This window comes from Perissodus microlepis, chromosome 11, assembly GCF_051167445.1.
Source record: "Perissodus microlepis isolate ML-2025 ecotype Zambia chromosome 11, ASM5116744v1, whole genome shotgun sequence".
Lineage (NCBI taxonomy): Eukaryota > Metazoa > Chordata > Actinopteri > Cichliformes > Cichlidae > Perissodus > Perissodus microlepis.
The window spans coordinates 29637616-29661306 of record NC_140471.1 but is presented as its reverse complement, the minus strand read 5'-3'; the positions used below and the strand labels follow the sequence as shown (position 1 = coordinate 29661306).

At 40.3% G+C, this 23691-nt stretch overlaps 1 protein-coding gene across 9 annotated transcripts in view; it reads right to left on the bottom strand.

Annotated features, from left to right (window-relative positions):
- The window catches only part of mef2d (myocyte enhancer factor 2d), a 101178-nt gene that overhangs the window by 41011 nt on the left and 36476 nt on the right, over positions 1-23691 (bottom strand). For 8 of the 9 annotated variants that reach the window (XM_084943970.1, XM_084943973.1, XM_084943976.1 and 5 more), the window contains exons 2-3: positions 21948-22336; positions 12978-13181 (exon numbers count right to left, since the gene is read on the bottom strand). In XM_084943970.1, coding sequence (XP_084800096.1) covers positions 12978-13181; positions 21948-22001 — 258 coding nt within the window. In that variant the 5' untranslated portion in view covers positions 22002-22336. The remainder of the gene's footprint in view (positions 1-12977; positions 13182-21947; positions 22337-23691) is intronic. The other variant, XM_084943972.1, reaches the window with a different exon arrangement.

Below are 23691 nucleotides of genomic sequence, written 5' to 3'. Positions count from 1 at the left end.
AACTACTTAGGTGTGGAGATGTTTGGCCAAATTGCACCACATTTGTAGAAAACCAAATACAGCATATGAACACAGAGCAAATACTAACAGTGATGATTCTGGCTTGTTCTGCAGATATGGGACCAGGGCATTTTTCAGTGATTGAGTCGACTATGAACTCCTCTGTATTACTGACTAAACAGCTAGAACTGGGTCATGCAACAGAACAATGATTCCAAGTACACCAGCAAATCTGGTGTCTCGATGGTGCAGTAAAACCAGACCTCAAGCTCACTGAAATGCTGTGATGGAACCTCATTGAAAGGTGTGAATTAGGGCTGCCACAAACGATTATTTTGATAGTCGACTAGTCACCGATTAATTTTGCGATTAGTCGACTAATCAGATCATCATCCATTGGACGTAAAACTACAGCTTATTGCACCAGCAGCATCTGCTCTTATATAACTATCATTAGCTTACAGCTTTAAGTGTTTAAGGTGCTAACTAAAAATAAAGACAAGATGATAGTTTATTAAATTTTAATGAAATTTGCAGATTGTTTAGGTGAAGTTTAATAAACTCAGCCGTCTGCTCCTTGATATCTAACATATAACGGGACACCGGAGTAAATTCTGGAGCATCTCACACTTCTGATAATCAGCTGTCTGCCTGAGGTTTATTCAGCTGTGTAAAAACTATAACTTTGATCTCAGCCAAACCGATTTACTCAGGAACAAATAAAATACTAAAAAAAGCCAAACAATAAAATATTTAAGTTATCTAAGTGACTTATATATGTTTAACCTGAGTAGCGAAAGACGGAGGTGGGTTTGAAGCCGGGAGTCCGGTGTTCTCACGACTCTAGTGAGCCTTGCCCCGGCTAGCTATCGAGCTAGTGGGTAACAGACGTCTCTGAAAACGTCGGAGCGCTTTTGAAAATATGTGGTGTCTTGATAAACTGAGCAGATATTTGAGGTTTACACAGCTACATTCTCGCCTGAAAATATGGTAAACGTTTATTTTGTGACCCAGAAAGAATAATAAGAGTAACATTAAAACTAACTAGCTGCCGCCATTGTTGGAAACTGAGCTGGGCTGCGCTATGAATTCTGGGACGGAGCTACTTCTTCTTCTTCGGGGTTTAACGGCAGCTGGCATCCTTGTACATGCAGTGCTGCCATCTTCTGTTTCAGTCCGTTATTACACTCTTAAATCCTACTACTTATTCCTGCGTCTTTTGTGATCTTACAAAGCTTCAAACGATGCGTCGACTATTAAATTAGTCGTCGACGATTTTGATAGTCGACGTAATCGTGACTAGTCGACTAATCGTGGCAGCCCTAGTGTGAATAAACAAATGCCTTCGTACCTGAATGAACCCAAGGAACACTGGAAAGAAGAGTGGGCCAGAATTCCTCCACAACGATGTGAGAGAATCATAGTCACACGGAAAGTGATTACTTCAAGTTACTGCTGCTAAGAATGGCTCTGCAAGCTACTGAATCATAGGGTTGTGCATAGTTTTTCCACAGTATTGTGAAACAGTCCTTTTTCATATGTAAGTGTAATTTGGGGGTTGAACAAAAACATGTAGTCTACCTAATTTGTAGTTGAGTATGTAAAACAAATAAAACCACTGGCATCTTTTGACATTCAATTACACACAACATATAATGCAGGGCACTGTTACATGTATCACCCAACAGATATTATATTCAATATCTCATGCACCCTTTACTTTCTTTAATTAACAAGCACTTGCCGTGTCAGGTGCGACTATAGTCTAGTGGCGGTCTGATTAAAACCTAACCATGTGTTACATGAGTGCACAGCACACAATCATTGTTAAGTGAGAATGATTCAACTGCATGCAATTCAGCCTCTAAAGTGAAGCTGGCGGGAAGTCGTTGTATCGAGAGCTCCAGACTAAACCCCGAGGAGGAAGAGACAGAGATTCTTTTCATTTTTGATGTATTAGCCTGAAATCCTAAAAACAGGTGAGGGCAAGAGGGTAATGATGCCATTTGGATGTAAGGGTAAAAAGACTTTCAGTGTTAATAACAATACTGCTCTTTGATATGAATCTCATTAAAAACCAAAGCCATTATTATTATCGCAGTGTCAAAGCTGCTTTTTTATCTACCCACAGAAACGGGTTATTAGAAAGATTTGTTCCAACATGGAGACAGTCTCCTGATTCAGCTGTTAACTCTCACCAGAACAAGTAAGTGCTCTGATCTGCAGCTTAATGTAAATTTCACACACAGGAGCAGCCACCATGCGCTTTGTTGCACACAGTTCATAGAAAACACACTCTGCTGAGGCAGATGTGTGTGCGCACTGACCTAAAAATTGAGAGAATAAAAGAACTACATAAAATAAATAAAAATAGAACAACTTTCAACTTGACAATGACGGCATGTGACAGAGGGCTGTGTGGAGGACGTGATAGAAGCGTGGACCTCCTGCCCTGACTGTCAGGACACAAAGAGATAAAGAGCCTGCAGACAAAACTGTGATGACACTGGAGCCATGTTGGTGCACTGTTCACATGTAGTGACACACATTTGTACTTGGATACTTGTGAGGAGAGACAAAGTTCCAGTTTTGCATTTCCTAAGCCTAATTTAAAGGTAGATGGCTACACCAACCAAAAAATAAATCTCCTTCAATTTAAGCTTTAGTTCAATTAAACCTTAATCCTACTTTCATAGATCTGTGACCAAAGCGTCATCAAATATCAGTCCTCATTAGAGTTGATATGATGAACAGGGCCAAAATACAAATGGATTTGGTTATCATATACTTTTTTTTTAATAATAAGAACAAAAATAATGACAATAAGACCAAACATGCAACTGTCTTTGGGGTTTGGACAAAATTCCCTGAATGCCAATTATGCCATTTCTTACAATGCTTCCACTAACGCTTCCAATAAGGACATTGTTCATCCATTTTCATTGTCTTTATGCCATCGTGGCAATAGATTCACCAGTTAGTTGGCATACAAACTTACCTTCATCTGTAACTTCTTCAGCATGTAGTACTGAAGTCTAAATGCTTCTGCTTATTGCTTTTCCTAATTTGAGGCCGTAATTATCCACTGAGATTGCTAGCTTACTCTATTTTCTGCCAAAGAAGCAGGCCATGGAATAAGGTCAGAATGACACTGCATTTCAGTTCCACTGAAGTACAAAACGCCCGACCCATAAATCAAAAATCTGAACGGATCACCACTGGTCAAATATTCCTTTGTTTCCTCTCCATCTGACACTTTCAAATTCATATAAAAAGCAACAATCCTAATGGACACACTGACATATGGATGCAAACAGACGTACAGTAGGCTTCCTTCTCACACTGTCTCTACTTGCTTTCACACACACTTGATATTTTTTGGACATCATAGGCTTGCCTCTCTGTCTTTCTCTCATGTAAACTCCACTGATATTTTGTGAACATTACACTGTAAACATGGGCATCTTTCCCCTTCTCTCACTCTCTCTCACTTTCTTTGTTTGTTTTCCCACTCTCTCTCAGACTGAACATTTTGTGTTACATTGCATTACATTCACATTCTCTCTTTCGCTCACACTCACACACACCCCTCTGTTGTGCACTGATCAGCTTGTCTCTCAGTCAGCCATCTGTTCACCTGTCCGCTGTCTCCCTCTCTCCCACTTTCCCTCTCGCTCTCTCGCTCTATTGTGTTGCCAGGGTAAGATTCACCCTGCAGAGCACCACGCCAGCCTCTAACTGGCTATGACTGCTCGCAAGCCCCGCCCCCACCTCACTCTCTTCGTTCCCCTCTGGCTCGCTCACTCGCCCACCCGCCTGTCCGCCCGCCCTCTGTTTCCAGCTCTCCATGAAACGCTGCTGCTGCTTTGTCCTGTCTCTTTTTGTCTTTCTCTCGGCCTCTCATCTCTCAGCCCACCACCTTCAACGTAGCTCTCGCTCGCTCACAGTGCAAGTGCAAACTCTCGCACTTGTCCTTCTGTGTTTTTCCACCCTTAACATCTCTCGCCATTGCTTCCTTGAAATGTCTCCATACGCAATACTCCCCAGTCGCTCATTTCCTCTCATCAACCTTCATTCTCTCCTCTGTTTCAGTTTCTTTCCCTCTCCTTTTTTGCCCTGTCTCTTGTTCCCAGAGCTTTTCCCATCATAATTTCCTTCCCTTTTCCTCTCTCTTTCCTGCTCCAACCTTTTATCCCTTACTCTGAAAATGTGTTTGAAGCCTCTATGTGCTCAAAGTCGTGAGTGAAAGTCACTCTACGACTGCATGCATAGTGTCAGTATTTGACATTTGATAACAGTGGCAATAATACTTTGAGTGTATCAGGTTCCCTTCCTGGTTTTTTGCATTTCCTTTTCTTTTTCTCACTTTTGCCTCTATTGGCTTTATCGTCACATTCATTTGGAAAGTGCCAGAAAAACAGACCTTTGTTTGGGTGTCACCATATCTAGCCATGTATAAGTTTAACAGATACACACACTGCCTCTGGAAGCAACTCTGGGCTCTGTGACTTGCCCAAGGACACTTTGGGAGGTGGGAAGGCCCAGATATGAAACTGCCGAACAGCACCGCTTGCACAGTTTTCCTGTTTAGCCACTTTAGATGTTTAAATTCTTATCTATGATAAAGTAATTGTTCAACATGGCAAAAAGACCATGAAACCTATCTTTGTTATCAAGAAACCTAATCTCAGCATCATCAAGTTAACTTGGAATCAGCTGTAATCCATAGAAACTTTGGCCAGTCCTCCAAAACAACTGGAACAATCACAACTGCTTTAAGAACAAAGGAGGGTCGGACTAATCACTGATTTGTACTGTACTTTAACTAAAGTTAAAGGATGGGAGTCACCAAACTATTGTCTGGTGTTCATAAGGCCACTGATCACTCCTCATTAGAAAAATTTATCTGGGAATTACAAACCAATTTCAGTACTATGAAGGCAAATAAGACAGATAACAATACAACTGATTTCTAAAGTTGCATTTACTTTACATACGAGTACCAAATTCCCACTTTGACTCAGTGTTGCTGCGCTGCAGGTCAGCACAGAATCAAAATCTATGTAAAAGGAAGGTGGCCCCTTGACTGGATGAATTTCGAAATCTATTCAGGAACCAAAGACTGGATTTTGTTCTTCATCACTTCTAACAGAAGTATATTAGGAAGGGATGTTTTAGTGCCAAACATGAACATGAAGGATAAACAGAATATTAACAGAGACATGTAAAAATCTTTCCTTTAACTGATTATTATAGTTTTCTAATCTCACTGTCTAACACTTTTATTTGCCCGGTACAGTATGTGCTGTTTATTGTTAGGCTTTCTTTTGGACTATGACGGTGCAGGTTATATGGTCCCAAAAGTACTTAGGTAGCAGGCAGAGTCCCTGCTGTCTAGGCCTGGTAAGTGCAAAGCAAACTGTAATGTCACCTCCCATTGTGGCTTGTCAAATACAGAAATGCAGAAGAAAGTCTCTCTCTCTCTCACGCATGCAGCCCCCTACAGTCAGTCATTTGGGGCATCATATCCACAGTCTCAGCACAGCAGTGGCTGCCAGGCTCCTCAGATGTTGTATTATAGATCAGCACTTGTTGTTTCTCATGTCAGTAACCTGCCAAGCTGTGAGACGTGAGGAAGTCATGTCCTCGCTGCCCACAAAAAAAAAAAAAAAAAAAAAGCACACACTCGCTATCGTGCGGGTTCAGAATGTATTTTTTGAACACCTTGTTAAAACAGAAAATCAATAAATAAAATAAAATAAAACAGAAAAGAACATAAATGCATTTCCTCGTCCTGCTCTCTGTCACTTTTGTATTTAGATTAATTATGCTTCCTGTTCCTAGTGCTCCCCTGTGTAAAGTATTAATTATGCATTAATTTCAGGGTCAAAAGCGTATTTAACATGAAAATGTAAATGAAAACTCAACTATATGTTATGCATTGTGATGGTCTAACTAAGTGGGTTTTTTTCTAATTAAAGTATAAAATTCAGGAAGTTAGGTTGGATTAATCATTTAAACATTTGGACAAAGTTTAGTTTATGACTTGTAGATTTCCTCTAATTTCTAACCATTTAGTTTATTAAAAACCATCACTGCATAAACAGCCATTACCCCTCCAGCTCTCACTGGAATTATTTGTCCATGAAAATAATGGACTTCTCTCACTTAGCCCTCAAGAGGCCTCTGGATGGTTTGCTATGTATCAGAGGAAGCTGATCGTGCATGATGCCCTACGTCAACTACAGATGACCTGTAAGCCAATCAGTCTTATTGATATATGACCGCCTACACTAATGACAACTAAGCAAAATATTTCGAAGCCTATTTTTCTGCCCTCTAGGAGTATGTGTTCCTCATTCAGAATCTCCATAACACGACTCAATCTGGGAGTGAGTCACATATTTTATAATCAAGGACTTCCAGTACTTAATATTGTTTTAATGAAATCTTGGCCCCTTTTCAGCACAGGGCTGTTAATTATTTCATAAGGTCAGGATCTCTGTTCTGAACACAATGCTGTGAATGTGTGGTATAATACTGACCATAACTGAAGACATTATATTGCATTCCTTAACCTTGAAGTTCAACTGCAAAAAACAGTGAAGTAATAATAAGAAATAAATTTGAATAATTTTGAGGCAATGACTAAACATAAGACAAGTTTATATCTTGGTTTCAAATCAAGTTGTGTGAATGTATCAGGTCACAAACCCCCCCAAAAAATCTAATTTAAAAGGGAGAACACATTAAAATTCTACTTGTAACATAAAACAAATAAATAAATCCAAAAATCCTAATTATGGTTGAGTTTTGGGCCTTTCAGACAAGTTTTGTGATTCAGAAACTTGGAAGAAACAAATCCCAGTAAGAGTGGTGACCACTAATGTAAGCACCAATAAACCTTCCTATGACCTCTTCTACTCCAGATTAGGACCTTGGGCATGGCAGGTCTTAGCAGGAGGACCACAGAGTTCAGACAGCAAAGAAGGATTATATGAGGAGCATCTACGGGACAACACAGGCATCAGCTTTTTGGGAGAGGACGTCAGAGGAGAAGTGGGCATGCAACTCTGCAGGGGGGTGAATTTCTCAGTGTGCACTAAGTGGGGTAATCTGGGGTTGTATACTATTTGTTTGAAGCGCTAGGGCTATTGTAGCAACAAACTCAATCTGTTGCTTAGTAGGAAAATACTGACAAGTAATATTTCGCAATATGTGAGTCTCCCCTGGCTGCAGCCCAGGAGGATCAGGGCGGTGCCCAAAGTCCTTAAGCACGAGCATTGAAGCTCTTGGTGAGATCTGTCTTCCCTGAGCCGCTTAAAGGAAAAAGGGCATCCCCCTTCTCCGCCCATCTTACTTTCTCTCCTCAGCTATTCATCCCCACTCTTTTAGCATTGCGCTCGCTTGTGTTCCCTCTGTCTCTCGCTCACTTCCCTTCTTTGCCCTGATTGGGATCTGCAGTCAAGCGGATTAACACATTCTGACAGGAGAGGCAGGCTGCCCACACACACTTTCGAGCAGCACGTGCATCTCGGAGAGAGGCTGTGTGTGCATATGCACAGCCTCTCAAGCTTGCACTGAAGTGAAGGAATGTCTAACTGTGTGATGAATAGAGTCCACACACCCACACCCATATACACACCTCAATATGAACTTAAGTGCATCTAGGCATTTAGGGCCAGAGGTGCATGCATGTACAGCATAGACAGAGCAACATACACGAAGCATAGACTGTGTACGCACGTGCACGTATCAGTTTGCGTGTGCCTGCGTGACTATATCCACACTTCATAATTTATACTCAAAAGCACTTGCAGAGGCAGAGCAGCAAATGGGCACATTTTGAGACTATCCAATTATCCCCTCTCTCTTCTCCCTCACTCTCGCGCTCCGTCACTCGGTATGTCTCAGCTCTGTCCTTGACCAGCGATGTTACACCATGTGCCAGTGCAGATAATCTTTAATAATTATTGTATAATTCGCCAATCTTGTCACACTGACTGTTCGACTGTACAGGGCACCACTCAAAGCCCCTCACCCTCTATGTCTAGCATTTCTGTAACGCACGTCCAGTCACAGTTGTGGCATTTAAATGTACAAAATGTACAAAATGATAATTATCATTTATTGCACATGGAGATAAAAAGTATTTTACAATAATCACAAGTCTGTTCAAGCTGTTTACATGGCTGTTCTCTTTTGGACAAGAACACGTTAACAGATTTAGGTCATTTTTACTTTGCAAATTTTCTGCATTTCTTTACAGCAATTATTTAATAAAACTAAATAATTCCTGCTAGTGTTTCACAGTAAGAGCCCTTCAGAGAAGTAAAGACATTGGGCTCTTCTCCCTTATAACTTGCCAAGAAAATATCTAATGAAATCTTAGTCAAAACTGAGTTATTAAAAGGATACATGTGATGATCTTCTTTATTTTTGTTACAGTCAACAACCAACACTATATTCATTCTAGTAACGAGTACTTTGAGGGCATCCAAAGCCAGATCTATCTTATTTCGCTGTGTCACAAAGCTCCATTGTTTATCCAAAAACTTTCAGCAAGCCACACATTTGTACTGGGGAACTTTTCCTTTCATTACCACAAACACAGACACTGTTGAGTACTTTCTTTTGACCAAATTCTACATAGACATTCCTAACTTGAGCACCCAGCGTGTATTTATCTGCCTCTGAAAAAAAGTCCCCAACAAATACACTGTTCCCTACGGACAAATGTTTACAATAACTCTGCTTCCAAAAAAGGTGATTACACTGTGTGAAACAAAATTCAATGATTTGCAAATGATTAAAAGCCTGTAAGTGATTTAAAAAAGTAAAAACTAAATGTTAAAACTGAGAAACGCTATTGTCAGTGATGTTCATTTTGAATTTTATGCCAGCAAAAATGCTTTAAAAACGTAGGACCAGGGGCATGTTTACCACTGTGTTGCATCATCTCTTTTTTTCAAATGTTTTGTCAGCCAAATGTTTTCCAATTTCCAGCTAATGCAGAATATCAGCTCCTTAACAGCTGTCAATGGTTCTGCTTTTCAACAACCTGTTTTGGAGCTAAATATTACACATTTCCCTCCACTACATTTATGCAATGGTTGTATTTACTCATTACCTTGGAGATTTAGGTTTCCCATACAAAAAGTGACAAAGACACATTTAAATAAGCTGCAGTTTTAGTTAATTGCTATTTTGTGCAGCTATTAGCAGTACACTATATAACGTATTCTGAAAAAGGTTCTGAGGGCTTTTATTTTTTAATACTGAAATGACTCATGCTACTCTACTGGTAATGTGAAATAGCAAGAATTCATGGAAAATGTCAGGGGCAAACGACACTGATACCTGCCCCGACAAGGTGGTGTTTAATGCAGTACATCTGTGGAAGGGGACAGTTGAGGACAAATGCTGGCGAATGTTGCTTAATGCCTCCTGGCTTATGAAGAGAATGGGTGGCGGGCAGTATAAAGGCCGGTATAGGAAGGAAGCTCCCATGTAGGACACACACACACACACACAGAAGCTGACACAACCAAGAGGCTCACCAAGCCTGAATATTGTATGAGGCGTTCTCATGGGCCACTGCAGAGCATGCAAACAGAAAGAGAGGTGGAGTTATGCATGCACACATACACACTCAAACATAGATACACACACACACACACTAATGAACACACAAAAAGAGACAGAATGAGACAGAGTGGCACACTCGAAAACACAAACACATGTACGCACACAAACAGAGCCAGTGGAGCTTGAGCTGATGTGGCCCGGAGCAGCCCAGCGCCCAGCCACAACACACACACACACACACACACACACACACACACACATGCATGCACTTGCATACACTTAAGAGCCATCTGCAGCTGAAGATACAGCCTACAGAAAGGCTTTACTGCTGACACTCTGAGACAGACAGAAAGAGAAGGACAAGAAAGAAGGGAAAAACTGTCGTGACCGAGTGAATCAGGAGATTAGGAGGAAGCGAAGCCAGGAAGGGTAGAAGGAAGAGAAAAACTGACAGACAGAAAGGTGAAGGGAAAATTATGGCCTCAAACTCTCAGTCTTACCTTCAGCCCACTCAAACACAAAACTGCTTCACCAACACTTTCACTGAGATTTCAGCAATTACTGAATGCAAGCCCTTATTGGATGAAATTCCCCTTAGGAGCATTCTGCTCAGGCCCCAAAGATTTCATGCCTCTACACAACCAAATAATAACCAATAATGACAAATCCCAAATCACAAAACTCAGGAAGTTTAGGAGTATGTTCAGACAAAGTCCCCTTTGTGAAATAAATTGGATAAATCTGTTATTCATTGCATTTTCTTTAGGCTTAATGTAGCTAGGCTGGCAAATTCCTTTTAGTCCATGTGTGATTTTAGAGTGCTACTTTGGCCATTTCTGATGAGAACCAAATGATCCCATCAACAGAAAAACAGAAATCAGTTCTAGTTGAATGTGGAATTTACTTTCTGCTATATAAGAAGTAATTCAAGCTTCAAGTATGACCCTCTCTTGTATTCAAGGAAAATGGTTTCCCAACAGTTCTGGTCTAAAAATCTTTTTATAATCAGAAATTCCTCAAGAAAACTGTTGGAAAGAGGATTTAATCTCACAGCCAGAGAATACTCAGATGCAAACCCAGAGCTGGGACTTTTGTGATCCAGGACCTGAATTCAATCAATGAGTCCTTCAGGTAGGTTCCTACTACGGAAAATAGCGCTCTCCATTGAAAAACACCTTTAGCACATAAGTGTAGCTAGCCATTGATTTAGGTGTTTGTGGACAGTTTGAGAGGACTTGGAAAAGAATTACGCCTTAAAGCAGCAGTTAGAGGTCAGATGAGCTTCTGAGCGCTTCATAAATCGAATCAAACAATGTTTGCAGCCTGTGGGTTTCTTCCAATAACGTATTTGAAATAGCCTGAAAGAGGGAAATAAAACTCATCATTTGCTGTCAAAGTTCATCACTCCAGGGACACAGGTTGGTATCGCTTACTTCATAAATGTAGTGAATCAAAAACTAGTGGAGAACAAAAGGTTCGAATAATATTTATTGCTGTAGCATCAATCTCAATTTTATAGGACTACATTCTGCAATTTAGAAGCAGCTGATAAAAGAGGGAATCACTCCCACTCTATTATGTTTTTGTTCTCAGGCCATTGCCAACACAAGGTTTTATTCCAAAATCATAAGGGCAATTTGACAAAAAATTCAGATTGGGAAATTGCTGTTGACACAGATCAGGTAATGCTAGTGCCCAACTAATAATGGCCTAAATCCATTCATGAGCTAGCCATCTCATTGTCTCAAACCTTGCTGTTTTGCTGTGTGTTGTTTGAAATACGATTTAGCCTGAGCATTCAACATGACAGTAAAGCCATGGCGGTGACTGCATGTTGACAATGTTTGTGGTTGACTGATCGTGAACTCCTGCAGCAATATTCAGTGAGAAAAAAACCCTCAAAGCCAGGCGAGATCCAGCTTTAAGTCAACGCTCCATATGAAGCGTAAGTGCTGTACTGCAGTGTACACGGCTCGCTGAATCATACCTAACCATCTCATGTTGAATTCATAAGAGGGTCCTTATGTATAAAAGGGTCAGCAAGGCATGTGAATATGTTCCATGTTCGCCTGACAAGCTCTAGCGAAGCCTTTTTCCACAGGGAGGAAAGACGTTAGGAAGCAAATGGATTCCTATTACATAAACATAAAAATGGAACTGACGGACTGCCCTCACACTTTCTCTGTTGACCTCTCTTCTAGTAAATATGTAAATGAACAAAGATTATTTTTCTCAGAAGTTTCTTCCTCCAACTGGTGGCCATTTTATGCTGAAGTGGTTTCCAACTGGTTCTAGGCGTTGTCCTTTGGCTTGTTGGTGTTTTGTTGTTGTTGTCAGAGAGGTCTCCAGGTAACAATACGACCAAAGCCAGAGTGTCAAGGGGGGCGGGGGATAAGACGGGGTGGCCCAGCTGTTCCTATCTCTCTACTCCCATTAAGCTCAAAGGCACCAAGCCAGAATCCAACCATAAACAGCACTGGGACTGACTGGAGTCCACAATTCTGAACTGGGCAATAGTAAAGAAATACTAAAATATATGGTTACTTTTCAGTAACAAGGGATTTAAGGAAAGAACAGTGGGTTATAAAAAGTTTTTTTTAAAAAATGTAATGACACCTCTAAAAATGCGGTGTTCAACCACTTCGGTTTCTTAAAGCCTAATTTATATAACAATTTAGAAGAAGGTTAGATTGCTACAAACACTGAAGGTTAGTGTGACTTTGGCTTCTTTATAGATTAAACAAGATGTAATATATCACATCAGCTGATTTTTTTTAAGCTAAGCTACCTTAATCACCCTCTGCCTCTAACCTGCCTACAAGTAAACAGGCATGACAGTGATATCAATCTCTAATCTTATTCTTGGGAAGAAAGTTAATCAATACACATCTGAAAATGTCCAGCTTCCCCTTTTAATGACTTGATGTACAATAAACTATGATACTCAAAGCCTTATTGCAACAGAAGGCAACACAGTTTGTTCAGGAAGTGTATCTAGGTCAAGATTACTTTAAGCCTAGCATCTGCTAAAATAAATAAATGTATTAATTAATTAAAATGAAGGTAATCAAATGGAAAAAAATACATTGAATGGACCTTAATAAAGGTTACAATCTGACTCTGTAGAGGATAAAATAGGTTTAGTCAAGAATTAATCTTTATTGTTCCAACGGTAGAACCATGTAGAAGGAGGATACATGAACAATGAATAACTTTCTGAGATTCATGCATAATAAAGTAAGCACCTATGAATGAAAATGTATGGACCAACATCAGAAGAGGGAAAAGTGGACCTTTTAAGGATGTTAAAAAGATTTTGAGGTGTGTTAAAGACGCAGTTGTTTCCTGCTGTTTGACCCACTGCCCTCCCTCCCGTCTCCACGCTTTACCTCGATAATGTCAGCGTTAGTCCGGCTCTCGTGTGGCTCGTTGTACTCGGTGTACTTCAGCAAGACCTTGTCCATGTCAGTGCTGGCATACTGGAACAGCTTGTTGGAGTGGTTAAAGATGATGAGAGCGATCTCGCAGTCGCACAGGACGCTCAGCTCGTAGGCCTTCTTCATCAAACCAAACTTCCTCTTGGTGAACGTCACCTGATGACAAAAACGAAAACTGAGCTGAGAGAGCTCTAACACAATCTTAGTAAAATTATTCATAGTTCCCTAAAACAATTGTAATTTTAATTTTATAACATTATAAACGACACTCTATTAATGAAGTTAAACTGAAATGAAAACAAGGGCATTATCTACATATTCTGACATTTTATTTCTTGTTCTAAGGCAAAAAGGTTTTCATGGAGCCTCTTGGTCCTGAATGATGATGTGGGCCACGGAGCTAGAGTGTGGATCTGGCAACAAGCCACAGATTATAGATTTTTAGTGAAAGATCTATTTCAATTTTCACGAGAGGAAAATTTTCTTCAGGGTCTGTTTAGAGTAATGTTCACTTACGAAATTAAATGTCAAAATGTACAGGTCGCAACCATTTACAGAAAAAAAGAAAGAAAAATACATGCTGATAACCATATTTCTTTCATTCAACCCAAATCGCATACCAACGCTAAGACAAACTAGATACTAAACCTAAACTAAAGCCAATATTTTGAAAAGGATGCAGGCGGTGCACACAAGTTCTACTCAGCATTTTTTTTTTTACAAATAATAAATAAAAGAAATGAAGCAAGTGAAAGGAATTTTGTTATTTCAGCTTGAAATACAACAAATTTTGAATGTGTTTGAATAAAACGATATAGATATAACTAAAAAAATCTGTTCACCAGAATAAAAAAACTATAATCTGCAAATAAGACACAAGGCATGATGAAACTGAAAGGAACACACTGGGAAATCTGTCAAATGCTGAGAGTAAAACTGATACTAAATATGACTGTAGAATAAGCGACAGCTAGCATCTGTCAAAGCTCCCCTAAAGCTCTCTAATTGTCATGTTATATCCTGTTTTATCTGATGAAAAACCAAAGAGTAAAACTGACAACTTGCAGCTTTACAGTAAATTATCTGACCTCACTGTGACTCTCAATCTTGGCAGGAAAGTCAAAAAGCACATTTACGCAAATGTTGAGCTTTTCCCCCTCAAGACCTGACTTAATATCATTTTGGACCAGAGCCATTCAAACCAGCTTATTCTCAGTTAAACTGAAAGTGTAATTTGAGCTTTTTGCACTTCCAGACTCTAATCACGGCACAAATCGTGCACTGAAGCGTATGGTTTGGGTATCTGAGACACAGCAAGACTGACTGCATGGAAGCACTGTGTATTAAACATACAAGATAGAGACATTTTTAGGAAAAAAAGACTTCTAGACAGAATGTCTAAACATGCTCTTTCAAGTACTCAGATTGTATTTTGTGCACAGACTTTCACTTCAGTCCGTACACTCCTTTTTCTCCCGTCACACTCGCTCTCTGTCGCTTTCACACTATGATATGCTCTTTTCCATGCTCTCTTTCTATGTCACACACTCTCTCCCGCTCTCTTTTCCGCACTCTCCTTCTCTCACACGTTATTTCTCCCTTTCCCTTATGCATACACACACACAGACACACACACACACTCTTGTACAAGCCCGCTCAGTTGTGAACAAGCTGAACAGAACTGGGAGTGTTGCTAAAGCACAGGGTCCCTTGTTGTCTGCCGGTTGGCTTTAGAAGCGCTTCCCTGCTATAACCAACTGGTATTTACAATCCAGAGAGATTTGGCTTTGTTTGGATTAAACACACAGGATTGCACAAACACAAACACATGCAAGGAGAAGAAGATTAGCAGAAGAAAAAGAAGAAAAGGCTTCAGGTACTGCTACAATATCGAGCATTTGATATGGGAGAAATGGAAATAAAAGTCAATGTGTACACAGATGGTGTTGAAGAGGCAGAAAGATTTCAAGCATGCTGCACTTCAGGCCACACCCACGAATGACATCAACACATTTTCCATCAGACGTGCAAGCCAAAAACCTGCTGTGACATCAATGATTGTGGCTGTGACCTGAAGTGCAGCATGCTTACAAGTTTCCTGCAGTTTACTGCACTTTCTTATGTAACCTTAAGTCCTAAAGTCCCTTTAAATCTTTGATTCTTATTCTTAGAAAGATTTTTGTTCTGTACATCTGGAGATTGGTGACGTTTACTGAGGGAGAGGGAGTCACATGTTTGACCTTGAAGATTTTTAGCTATTTTACATTAATTTCAGTAATGGACTGATTGGTTTACTTTTTTTGCTTTTAAATTGGAAAAAAATCAAGAATATTTCTGACATTTTTAATATTTAGTGAAGTGTTTTTACAAACGTTGCACTGATTTCACTGCAATTTTTTACAGATATTCGAGACCTTTAAAAAAAGTCTTCATAAAAATTTAATCGCATTTACTAGGCTTTTAAGAGCAAAACTGCAACCCTAATGGAATAACCATCTTCTGGTTTTATGTTTAAGAGTGAGAGTGAGGAGCTTTTTTTGTCCATTTATGGTAATTACAATGCATTATAATATATCTGTCACCAAATAAACGTCTTAATGATATTCTGATACTGCCTCTAGGGTTTACCTGCATCGACAGAGGCCACATTTCTGTGGCAGAAGGCTGCTCCGCTGGCAGCTGAGTTCTGAACTGAAACTATAATTGAAATGAATTGAATACAGAAAGAAAGAGAGAACAGATAGAGTGGTAGAGATAAGATAGAGACACTGAGGATGAAAGCAGGAAAAGCAGCAAGTGAGACCTTCAATCTGTGCATCGTTCTCTCCTACAATCACTTCATCTCTTCCATCTCTTGCTCCTTTCTGCACCCGACATGTTTAAGCCTCCCTCATCCCTCCTTCTCCTCTCTTATTTTCTCGCCCTCGTTTTCTCTTCCTCTCTCTCTCTCTCTCTCTCTCTCTTGCTTTTTCCACATCCTCCCTTCCTCCCTCCCTTCGCACTCGCTCACTCATTGCTTCCTGCTGCCACAAATCAAATTATATCGGGGTCGTATCCATGGGCAACCGACTCCTCTCCTCCCCTCCGCCCCCCATTTCCCACCTCATCACACACTGCTACCATCATCTCACCCCCCACACCCCCTCCCCATCTTTATCTCTCTGCCTATCTACATATCTCTCCACTCCTCTTCCTCTCTTTCTCTCTCTCTGTCTCACACACACACACACACAGAATGAGCAGATAAATTATGTGGCGATGTTGGTAAGGGAGGAAATTACAGTTGTGCGGGATGACAAGACTGGTGATGTAGAGAGAAGCCACTGCAAACAACAACTGCTCCCTAAAAAAATTATAAGGTCATCCACCAGTGCTTAAAGCAAACAAAATCAGTCCCACATCCCAAACAAAACCTCTGTCCGTCTTTCTTTTTCTTTTCTTAGAAAAAAGTAAGCAGTGGGGTAGTGACTTTCGGTCTGAGCTTCAATCTTGCTGTTTACCACAAAGGATAAACAAGCTGGAGGTAATTGACATTAAGAGCTGAATTGCCAGGTAACCAATGGCAACTGAAGAATAAGACATCCTCAGTGAGAAGAGTAAGAAAGAAAGGGGGCGAGTGGTTTCATTTGAGTGCGTGTGCGTGCGTGCGTGCATGTGTCTTGGCGAGGTTGTGGTTGTGTGGCAGATGGATGAGGAAACCACCACTGACAACCACAACCTCCTCTTGCTGTTTCCTGTAGCCAAAACCCTCTCTTTCATGTGCTAGCTTACAGTCTCGCTCACACATACAGTTTGAACAGTTGGGGAAAAAATTAATTAATTATTAAATACACCGGGTCTCACTATACTAATCAGTACAGGTATGAGTTTTCAAGGATCTAGAGAACCATGATATGCTATTTTTATTTTAAAATGTTAAGTGATTCATAGCAAAGTTATTGTAAATAAAACTGTATCGACTGGAATTGCATTTGTTGTGTGTAAATGAGAGACAGAATTGAACTGTAAATTGCCATTACAATATCCTCTTCACTTTTAATTAAGGTGCTCCTCTAGTAATATTTTAATTGCCAAGAACTGTGCTACAAACAAACAAATGAGCAATATAATCAGCTGCTTCTCCAGAGTCTCCCTTGTCCTATGGTATCGCTACACTGTATTGTCCTTCATTTTTTTCACATATGAATTCTGGAAAATGTTGGGAGAATGATGCTGGACCATTGGTCAAAGCTCTGCTTTTCCACAGCACACCGCAGGAGATAGTCCACTTCAGAGAGTTTTTACTCCTGGAAATACTGATTTAGGCCAGAACGCCGCCTGGGTTGAGTGTGTAGGATACAGTACACACAGTATCCCTCTGCTAGCTATGAATTCACCAAACAACTATGTGTGCCATCGGTGCAAATCGGTGCAATAGCTGACAGGATATAACAAAAAAAACCAAAAAACATCTAGTGTCTAATATTAGTGTGTTAGAGATTTGTTTTCTCATGTGCTATTCTGTTGAATAATGTCTAGAGAAGTTTAGAGTTACAGTGCAAAATTGAATCTTGATCTGCTTTCCAACGTGAGTTATCTCAACACAGGGGTTTTTCTGCACGTTGGACTACAGTTCACGATGAACTACAGAATAAGATGAGAGCTACAAATTGCAGTCTAAGAGAGTGGCATTGGATCCATTTATATGCAAGATAAGAAACTCTATGGAGAATAATTCAAATGGTATCGAGATTGCTCTTGATAGTGCTCGGGTCAACTTGCAGTTAGCTTCTTTCTCTTGCAGCCTCTTCTAGCTCTTTTTGAGGGGAGCACTAAGTGTTCCAAGCTACCCAAGCATGTCTTGGGTATACCCTGGGGTCTCCGGCCAGAAGGACATGCTCAAAAAAATCTCACCTCACAGATGCCTTAAGAGGCTTCCTAGTCCGATGCCCAAACCACCTCATCTGGTTCCTTTTAATATGGAGGAGCAGCAGCTCTGCCCAGACACCCTTCCGAGGAAGCTCATTTCCACTACTTGTATCTCATTTTTTTGGTCACTACCCACAGCTTGTGGCCACAGGTGTAGGTAGGAATGGAGGTCAACAGCTTTTCTTTCACAATCACTTCTCACTTCAAGAGAGCAGGCCGATACAGTGTCCACATCGCTGCGGACACCACACAACAGATTGATGCTTAATGCTTCATAAATCGTTAGACTTTTAAATACTTCTTTATGCATGACTATATTCCAACAACTACTAAAAGTTATCTGTTCTAAAATGTTAATCCTGTGGACTCTCAGTAAATTTGCTATAACTACAACTACTTCAGTTAGGAGACTGATTATTCTTCAACAATGGGCTACACTTGGAAAAAATCTAGATCAGCTGAAATGCTGAAATTCAACTTATTTAGCAGTGAAAGAAAAAATTCTGCACAATTACCTTTTTCCATTCACAGATATTTTAAAACATTTATTGAAAGCTGCTTCAAGGCTCATTAAAAAGTACTGCACATGAGATTTTTTCATGTGTAAAAGATCATGCACATTCAGAAACATGGCTTAGAATTCTATGTTTTGCTAGATGGAAGCAAAAAGCAAATGCTCAACTTTGTAGAGCAATCTTTAGCTTGGATAAGTTCATGTTCAGATTTTAGCTGAATTATGAATGTATGCATCAAAGCTGTAAAGTTGGCTGGGGGTGCCGCTGAGGATTAGTGTACACCTGACTCATATCTATTTTTTTTCTACAGATGGGTATGTGAATTCCCACTGGAACATTTTGCATGAAATTGCCCCGATTAATTGATCTACAGGCCTACAATTAATTCAACAGCTATGTTAAAAACCCCCCAAAAAATTAATGGCACGACAAGCTTAAATTAGTTTACTTTTAGACTCAGCGACAATACAGAAATACTCATTACAATATGCTAAATCTGTATCAGGAGCTGGTTTAAATGTTAAAATCAATAAATATTTGCATAAATGTAAAGAAGTGCTTTGATGTGTCTAATAGCTGATCATCTGAATTAACCATAAACTGATAAAGTCCCATTTGCTTACTGCACATGCATGTTTTATTTAACAGTTTCTAATCTGAATGATCAGAAAATGCTTAGCAATGAGAGTTGAGGCACAAGGGTTTCTTAATATTTAAAACTACACATCACAGAGACGTCTGTGAAATCACGTTTTCTCCAATCAGTTTGGTATGATGGACTAATAATAGTGACACTAAATGCACGACTACAATACTCATTAGACTTAACAAAGAAAAACAGATGGAGGAGCAGTATACTGGACAGCAACTGCCCCAAAATCTGAATCAAAATATCATCTCTAACTTTGGGGTCAGTGTTAGCAAAACAAAAACATAAATCTTAAGCGGATAGTTTATACTAGCATCCCTGGAGTAATAGTTTTAAGTGAGTTTTCTTGTTCCTTGAAATTTAATTTCCAAAACAACCCGATGATGAATGTAATTCTTGCATTGCACTATGCACTACAGCTGTTGCTTAACATAAATCTGATTAGCGATTCAGGATTCTTTGATTTCTGGCAGCAAATCTTTCTTCTTCTTACATCTTCTTGCTAAAATGGGTCACAGTGTTAATGAAAAGTCAACTCTTTCTGTGTTATCTTTGATGTGACAAACACTCTTCCATAAAAAGAAATAAACAAATAAATCAAAGCATTCCAACATGCCAGTCCTGTTCTTTTTCATGCATCTTTGTCTTTGTAAGAAATGTGGTATTTGAGATGTTGTCATGTTTCCAGCCGGGGCCCACACTCTGAACGCTGTTTATTTTGCAGAGCTTATGGCAGCATCTCTGAATCAACATGTAGGAGGGTGACGGGCTGCATGTACTCCAAAATTCATTTGATTTCCTTTCAGAAGCTGCACTGTTCATTAGCTGAAGCAACACAGAGAAAGCATCTAAAAACCACTTATTTCATAGTCTGTTCCATATCAAACACTAAATGTCATTGAGAGAACAACTGAATCCTGCTTTACTGTGTCAACTGCTCTCACTGAGAACATCAGATAAACAAGAAAAAAAAGGGGGGGGGGGAGAGAAGGTGAAATGTAAATGCTCACTACAGCTTCGGTTCGATATGAGCATCAGAATGTCATCACGCTGACTGGTTTGACAAAGTGATTAAGAAACCATTTTCTGCGGGGAAATCGCTTGATCGCAGTCAATGATTAATTTGGGATTGTGACATTATGATCATGTATTACCACAGAGTTCATCACCTTATTGATAGACTGTTCAACACCTGACACAAACACTGGCTGCTCGAGCAGAAACAGCTACAACCCATTCCTCCTTTATGTCCAATTGTGTACTGATGAATAACAAGTCATCATACTTCACCGACCCCCTGCAGGCACTGCTTCCTCTTCTTTATCGAAATGCAACCTGCTAAGATTGATGAGAAGAAATCTGAGGATGATTTTCCAAACCCTACGGCCACCTCGCTTTTACACTGCTCGGGTCTTATTCAGTCAGGCACCTTGTTTCTCTCCCTACGCCTGTCTCCATCTTGTTTTTCGTCTCTCTCTGTTTTTGAAGGTGGGCACGTCAAATCCATTACTCAATCTGCTCAATGGAGCGAAGCCCATTTACCAGTTGACTCATTTTAGATGGATCATTTACCCTTTCATCCTCTCTGACAATGCCACTGATGTAACCAGAGGGACTGAGTCTGTTTTTTGGGGAAATATCATACTTTTTTTTTTTCTTGCCTTTTTCCACTGTAGGAAGGGGAGGTGTCAGAGAAACCCCCTGACACATATGAGCCTCATAAAACACAATGCTATTATACTGTTCTGTTGTGGCACTCTTGAGAGAGCTGCAACTATGTTGTTCGTGCTACATGGGACATATGAAAAACGGAAAGGATCCCGGTGGGAATTTCTTATTGCCTGAGCTAAAGTATTCTGTCACCACAATGGAATTCAGTGCTGGAAAAGTGAAAATGATCATTTCTTTCTTAGATCTGAGCAGGACAGATGAGAGCTATACAGAGAAATCAGCTCAGTGAAAGCCTGCATCTACTGGCTATATATGGGTCATTTAACACTCCCGACTGGATCGTGAAGTTTAGCTCAGAAATTAAACAAATATGTGTGTGGTTGTTAATTTTGTCTTTAGCCTTCAGTGTAACCATTTAGCTACAGCATAGCTAATGAGTGCATTAACAAAGTTAACAACAATGTCTGGACTGTGTGCTGCCTGTGTTTTCTGCTGCAAGTTTCTCAAGCAAGTGGAAACTGAGACCGAAGAAGATAAAGTAATGACACAAACTGTCCCACGATCACTCCAGATGGGTCAGATACAACTGCCTTGTGGTACAGTGGTGCTATCAGCAGAAGAAACCCACTCGGTGACATATCAAAGTCATCTAGTGCTGTCTGTGCAGAGATACTTACCCCATTTTAACAACTGCAAGGTCTAGCTTTATTATAAATATACATCATAATGTATAAGCTGTGCAATTCATTTCTTATATGAACAACATAATGTCTATAGCAATGGACCACATTTGCAAACAAGCTATTTAATGTGTTCATTTTATATTACAAGTTCCTTACAATAATTATGCCAGTTTTTATGAAATTAAGCTCCTGAAAAAATTTAATAAAATTCAATATTAAATCTTGATTACCTAACACTGCATGACATTTATCATATTCTTCGCTACAAGGGCGTTTGGGATTTCCTTATGCATGCACATGAAACAGGGTCAATACAGGATTCATTTTCAAATACCACAGGACTGATCCACAAATCCAGCTATTTATAATTATCCAGCTACTTATATTAACTTTGTTGAAAACTTTAGTTCTTTAATTTCTCTAATGGTTTCTGAAACAGGAAAGTTTAACAGGAGTTACTTTCCATATCATGACAGTTCAGGTCATTTGTTCTAACCTGTTTGTTGCGTTCGTCAGTGATCCTCTGAATCTGGATCTTTTTCCTCCCCATGGTTCTGGTGTTGCAGTGGGAGGATCAGGGGAAAGTGACAAGATGTGAGGTCACGGATGGCTGCTGTTACTTTTCCTCCTCTTTGAATCTCTATTCGCTTTCAGTTTGCCCTCGCTGTGCACACTGACCCTGTTTGAAGCACCCAGGCAGGGAGGCTTTCACCAGCAAGATAGAAAAAAACAAAAACAAAAAAAGAGGGAGAAGGAAGAAAGGAAGAACGGGGCTCTGTGTACAGCACGCTTTTCAGATCATGGTCCTGTTTCTGGGGGCAGGTCATCCACACTCAAGCTGAACTAGGATCTTCTGCCCTCCCCTTCACCTCAGCTGGGCAGCTTCTGGAAAACAACACAAGAGACATTTATCAGGCTGAGAGAGACAGAGATTCTGAAAAGGGCAAGGAGAGCGAGGCTTTGTTTGTATATTGTGACCTTATTTAGCTACTACAAACCCAACATATACAAGAGAATAAATGATGCAGCAATCCATTTGAGGCACTATCAAATCAGAAGCACATTTGGTGAAATGAAGAGTAGGTGAGGGGGGTGGGAGTGTTTGTGGCTCTACATGCAGAGCAAGAGGCCCTCAGGGGCTCGCGAGTCGGGAGGCTGTGCTGTGTCAGCTTCATTAGAGGCATCACCGCCACATCACTGATCTGGTGGTCGCCCACGGCAACCGGCTGCCCGGCCCAGGCCGCCTGACACGCCGAATGTGAATCCCCGATCAGAGGCACATTAGAGAGTCTGCGGATTCTGCTCATTTCCCATTTTTAAAACACCGTCTTATGCATTGATCATTTCTCTACAGGAAGCTCAGTAGTGACAAGACAATATGACGATCTGCACTATGCTGAAGGGAATTATTCTCCCTTTAAATCCATGAAATATCCATATAAATAATCAATGTGGTTGAAATGCAATTTTCAGTCTTTTCAAACAGATTTTCTCACGAAAGATACCCGACACATCTGCAAACAAAATGAGTGGGCAGATCTCCAGTGACACTTCATATTTAAAAGACAGGATGGCGAATGTCATTTTCTGACCATTAATATCATTACGCCTTATTACCTAAACTGAATGCTGACCTAATTCCATGCAGAACAGCGAAAGATGACGAGTGTAAAAACGTGTGTCTAATTCACTCATACGTCTAACTAACCATGAAATAAGGGTGGTCTGGGATACGCTACGGTGCCTGATCAAAAACAGAGGATGGGTACATCACGAAGTCCATATTTTAAAAGGGCAAGTCAGAGCGAGAAAGCCCAGAGTGTTTCTGCAAATTCATGCAAACTCATGAATGAATGAGACGGCAGCAGCCCAGGAATGGCAACAGAGGCAAAGACCGTTTTAGGCCCTGTTACTACTATTTACGGTTCATCTTTAAAAATAGCGCTCTATATATATATACATACAGATTGTGTGGACACACAGCACAGCCTGCACGTGCGCACACACACACACACACACACACACACACACACACACAGTGGCAGCCAAGTGGCAGAATTACAGAGCTAAATCATCTGGAAAGCAGAAAGTACACACATCAGGTCCGCAGCATTGTTTGCATTCCCTCTACCTGGGAGAGCAGCAGCAGAAGAACGCCCTCTATTTACATCCATTCTTATGAAACAAAGAACGTGAAATAGTCTGTCATGAGACTGACATTCCTTTTGTGCTGCTGTGGG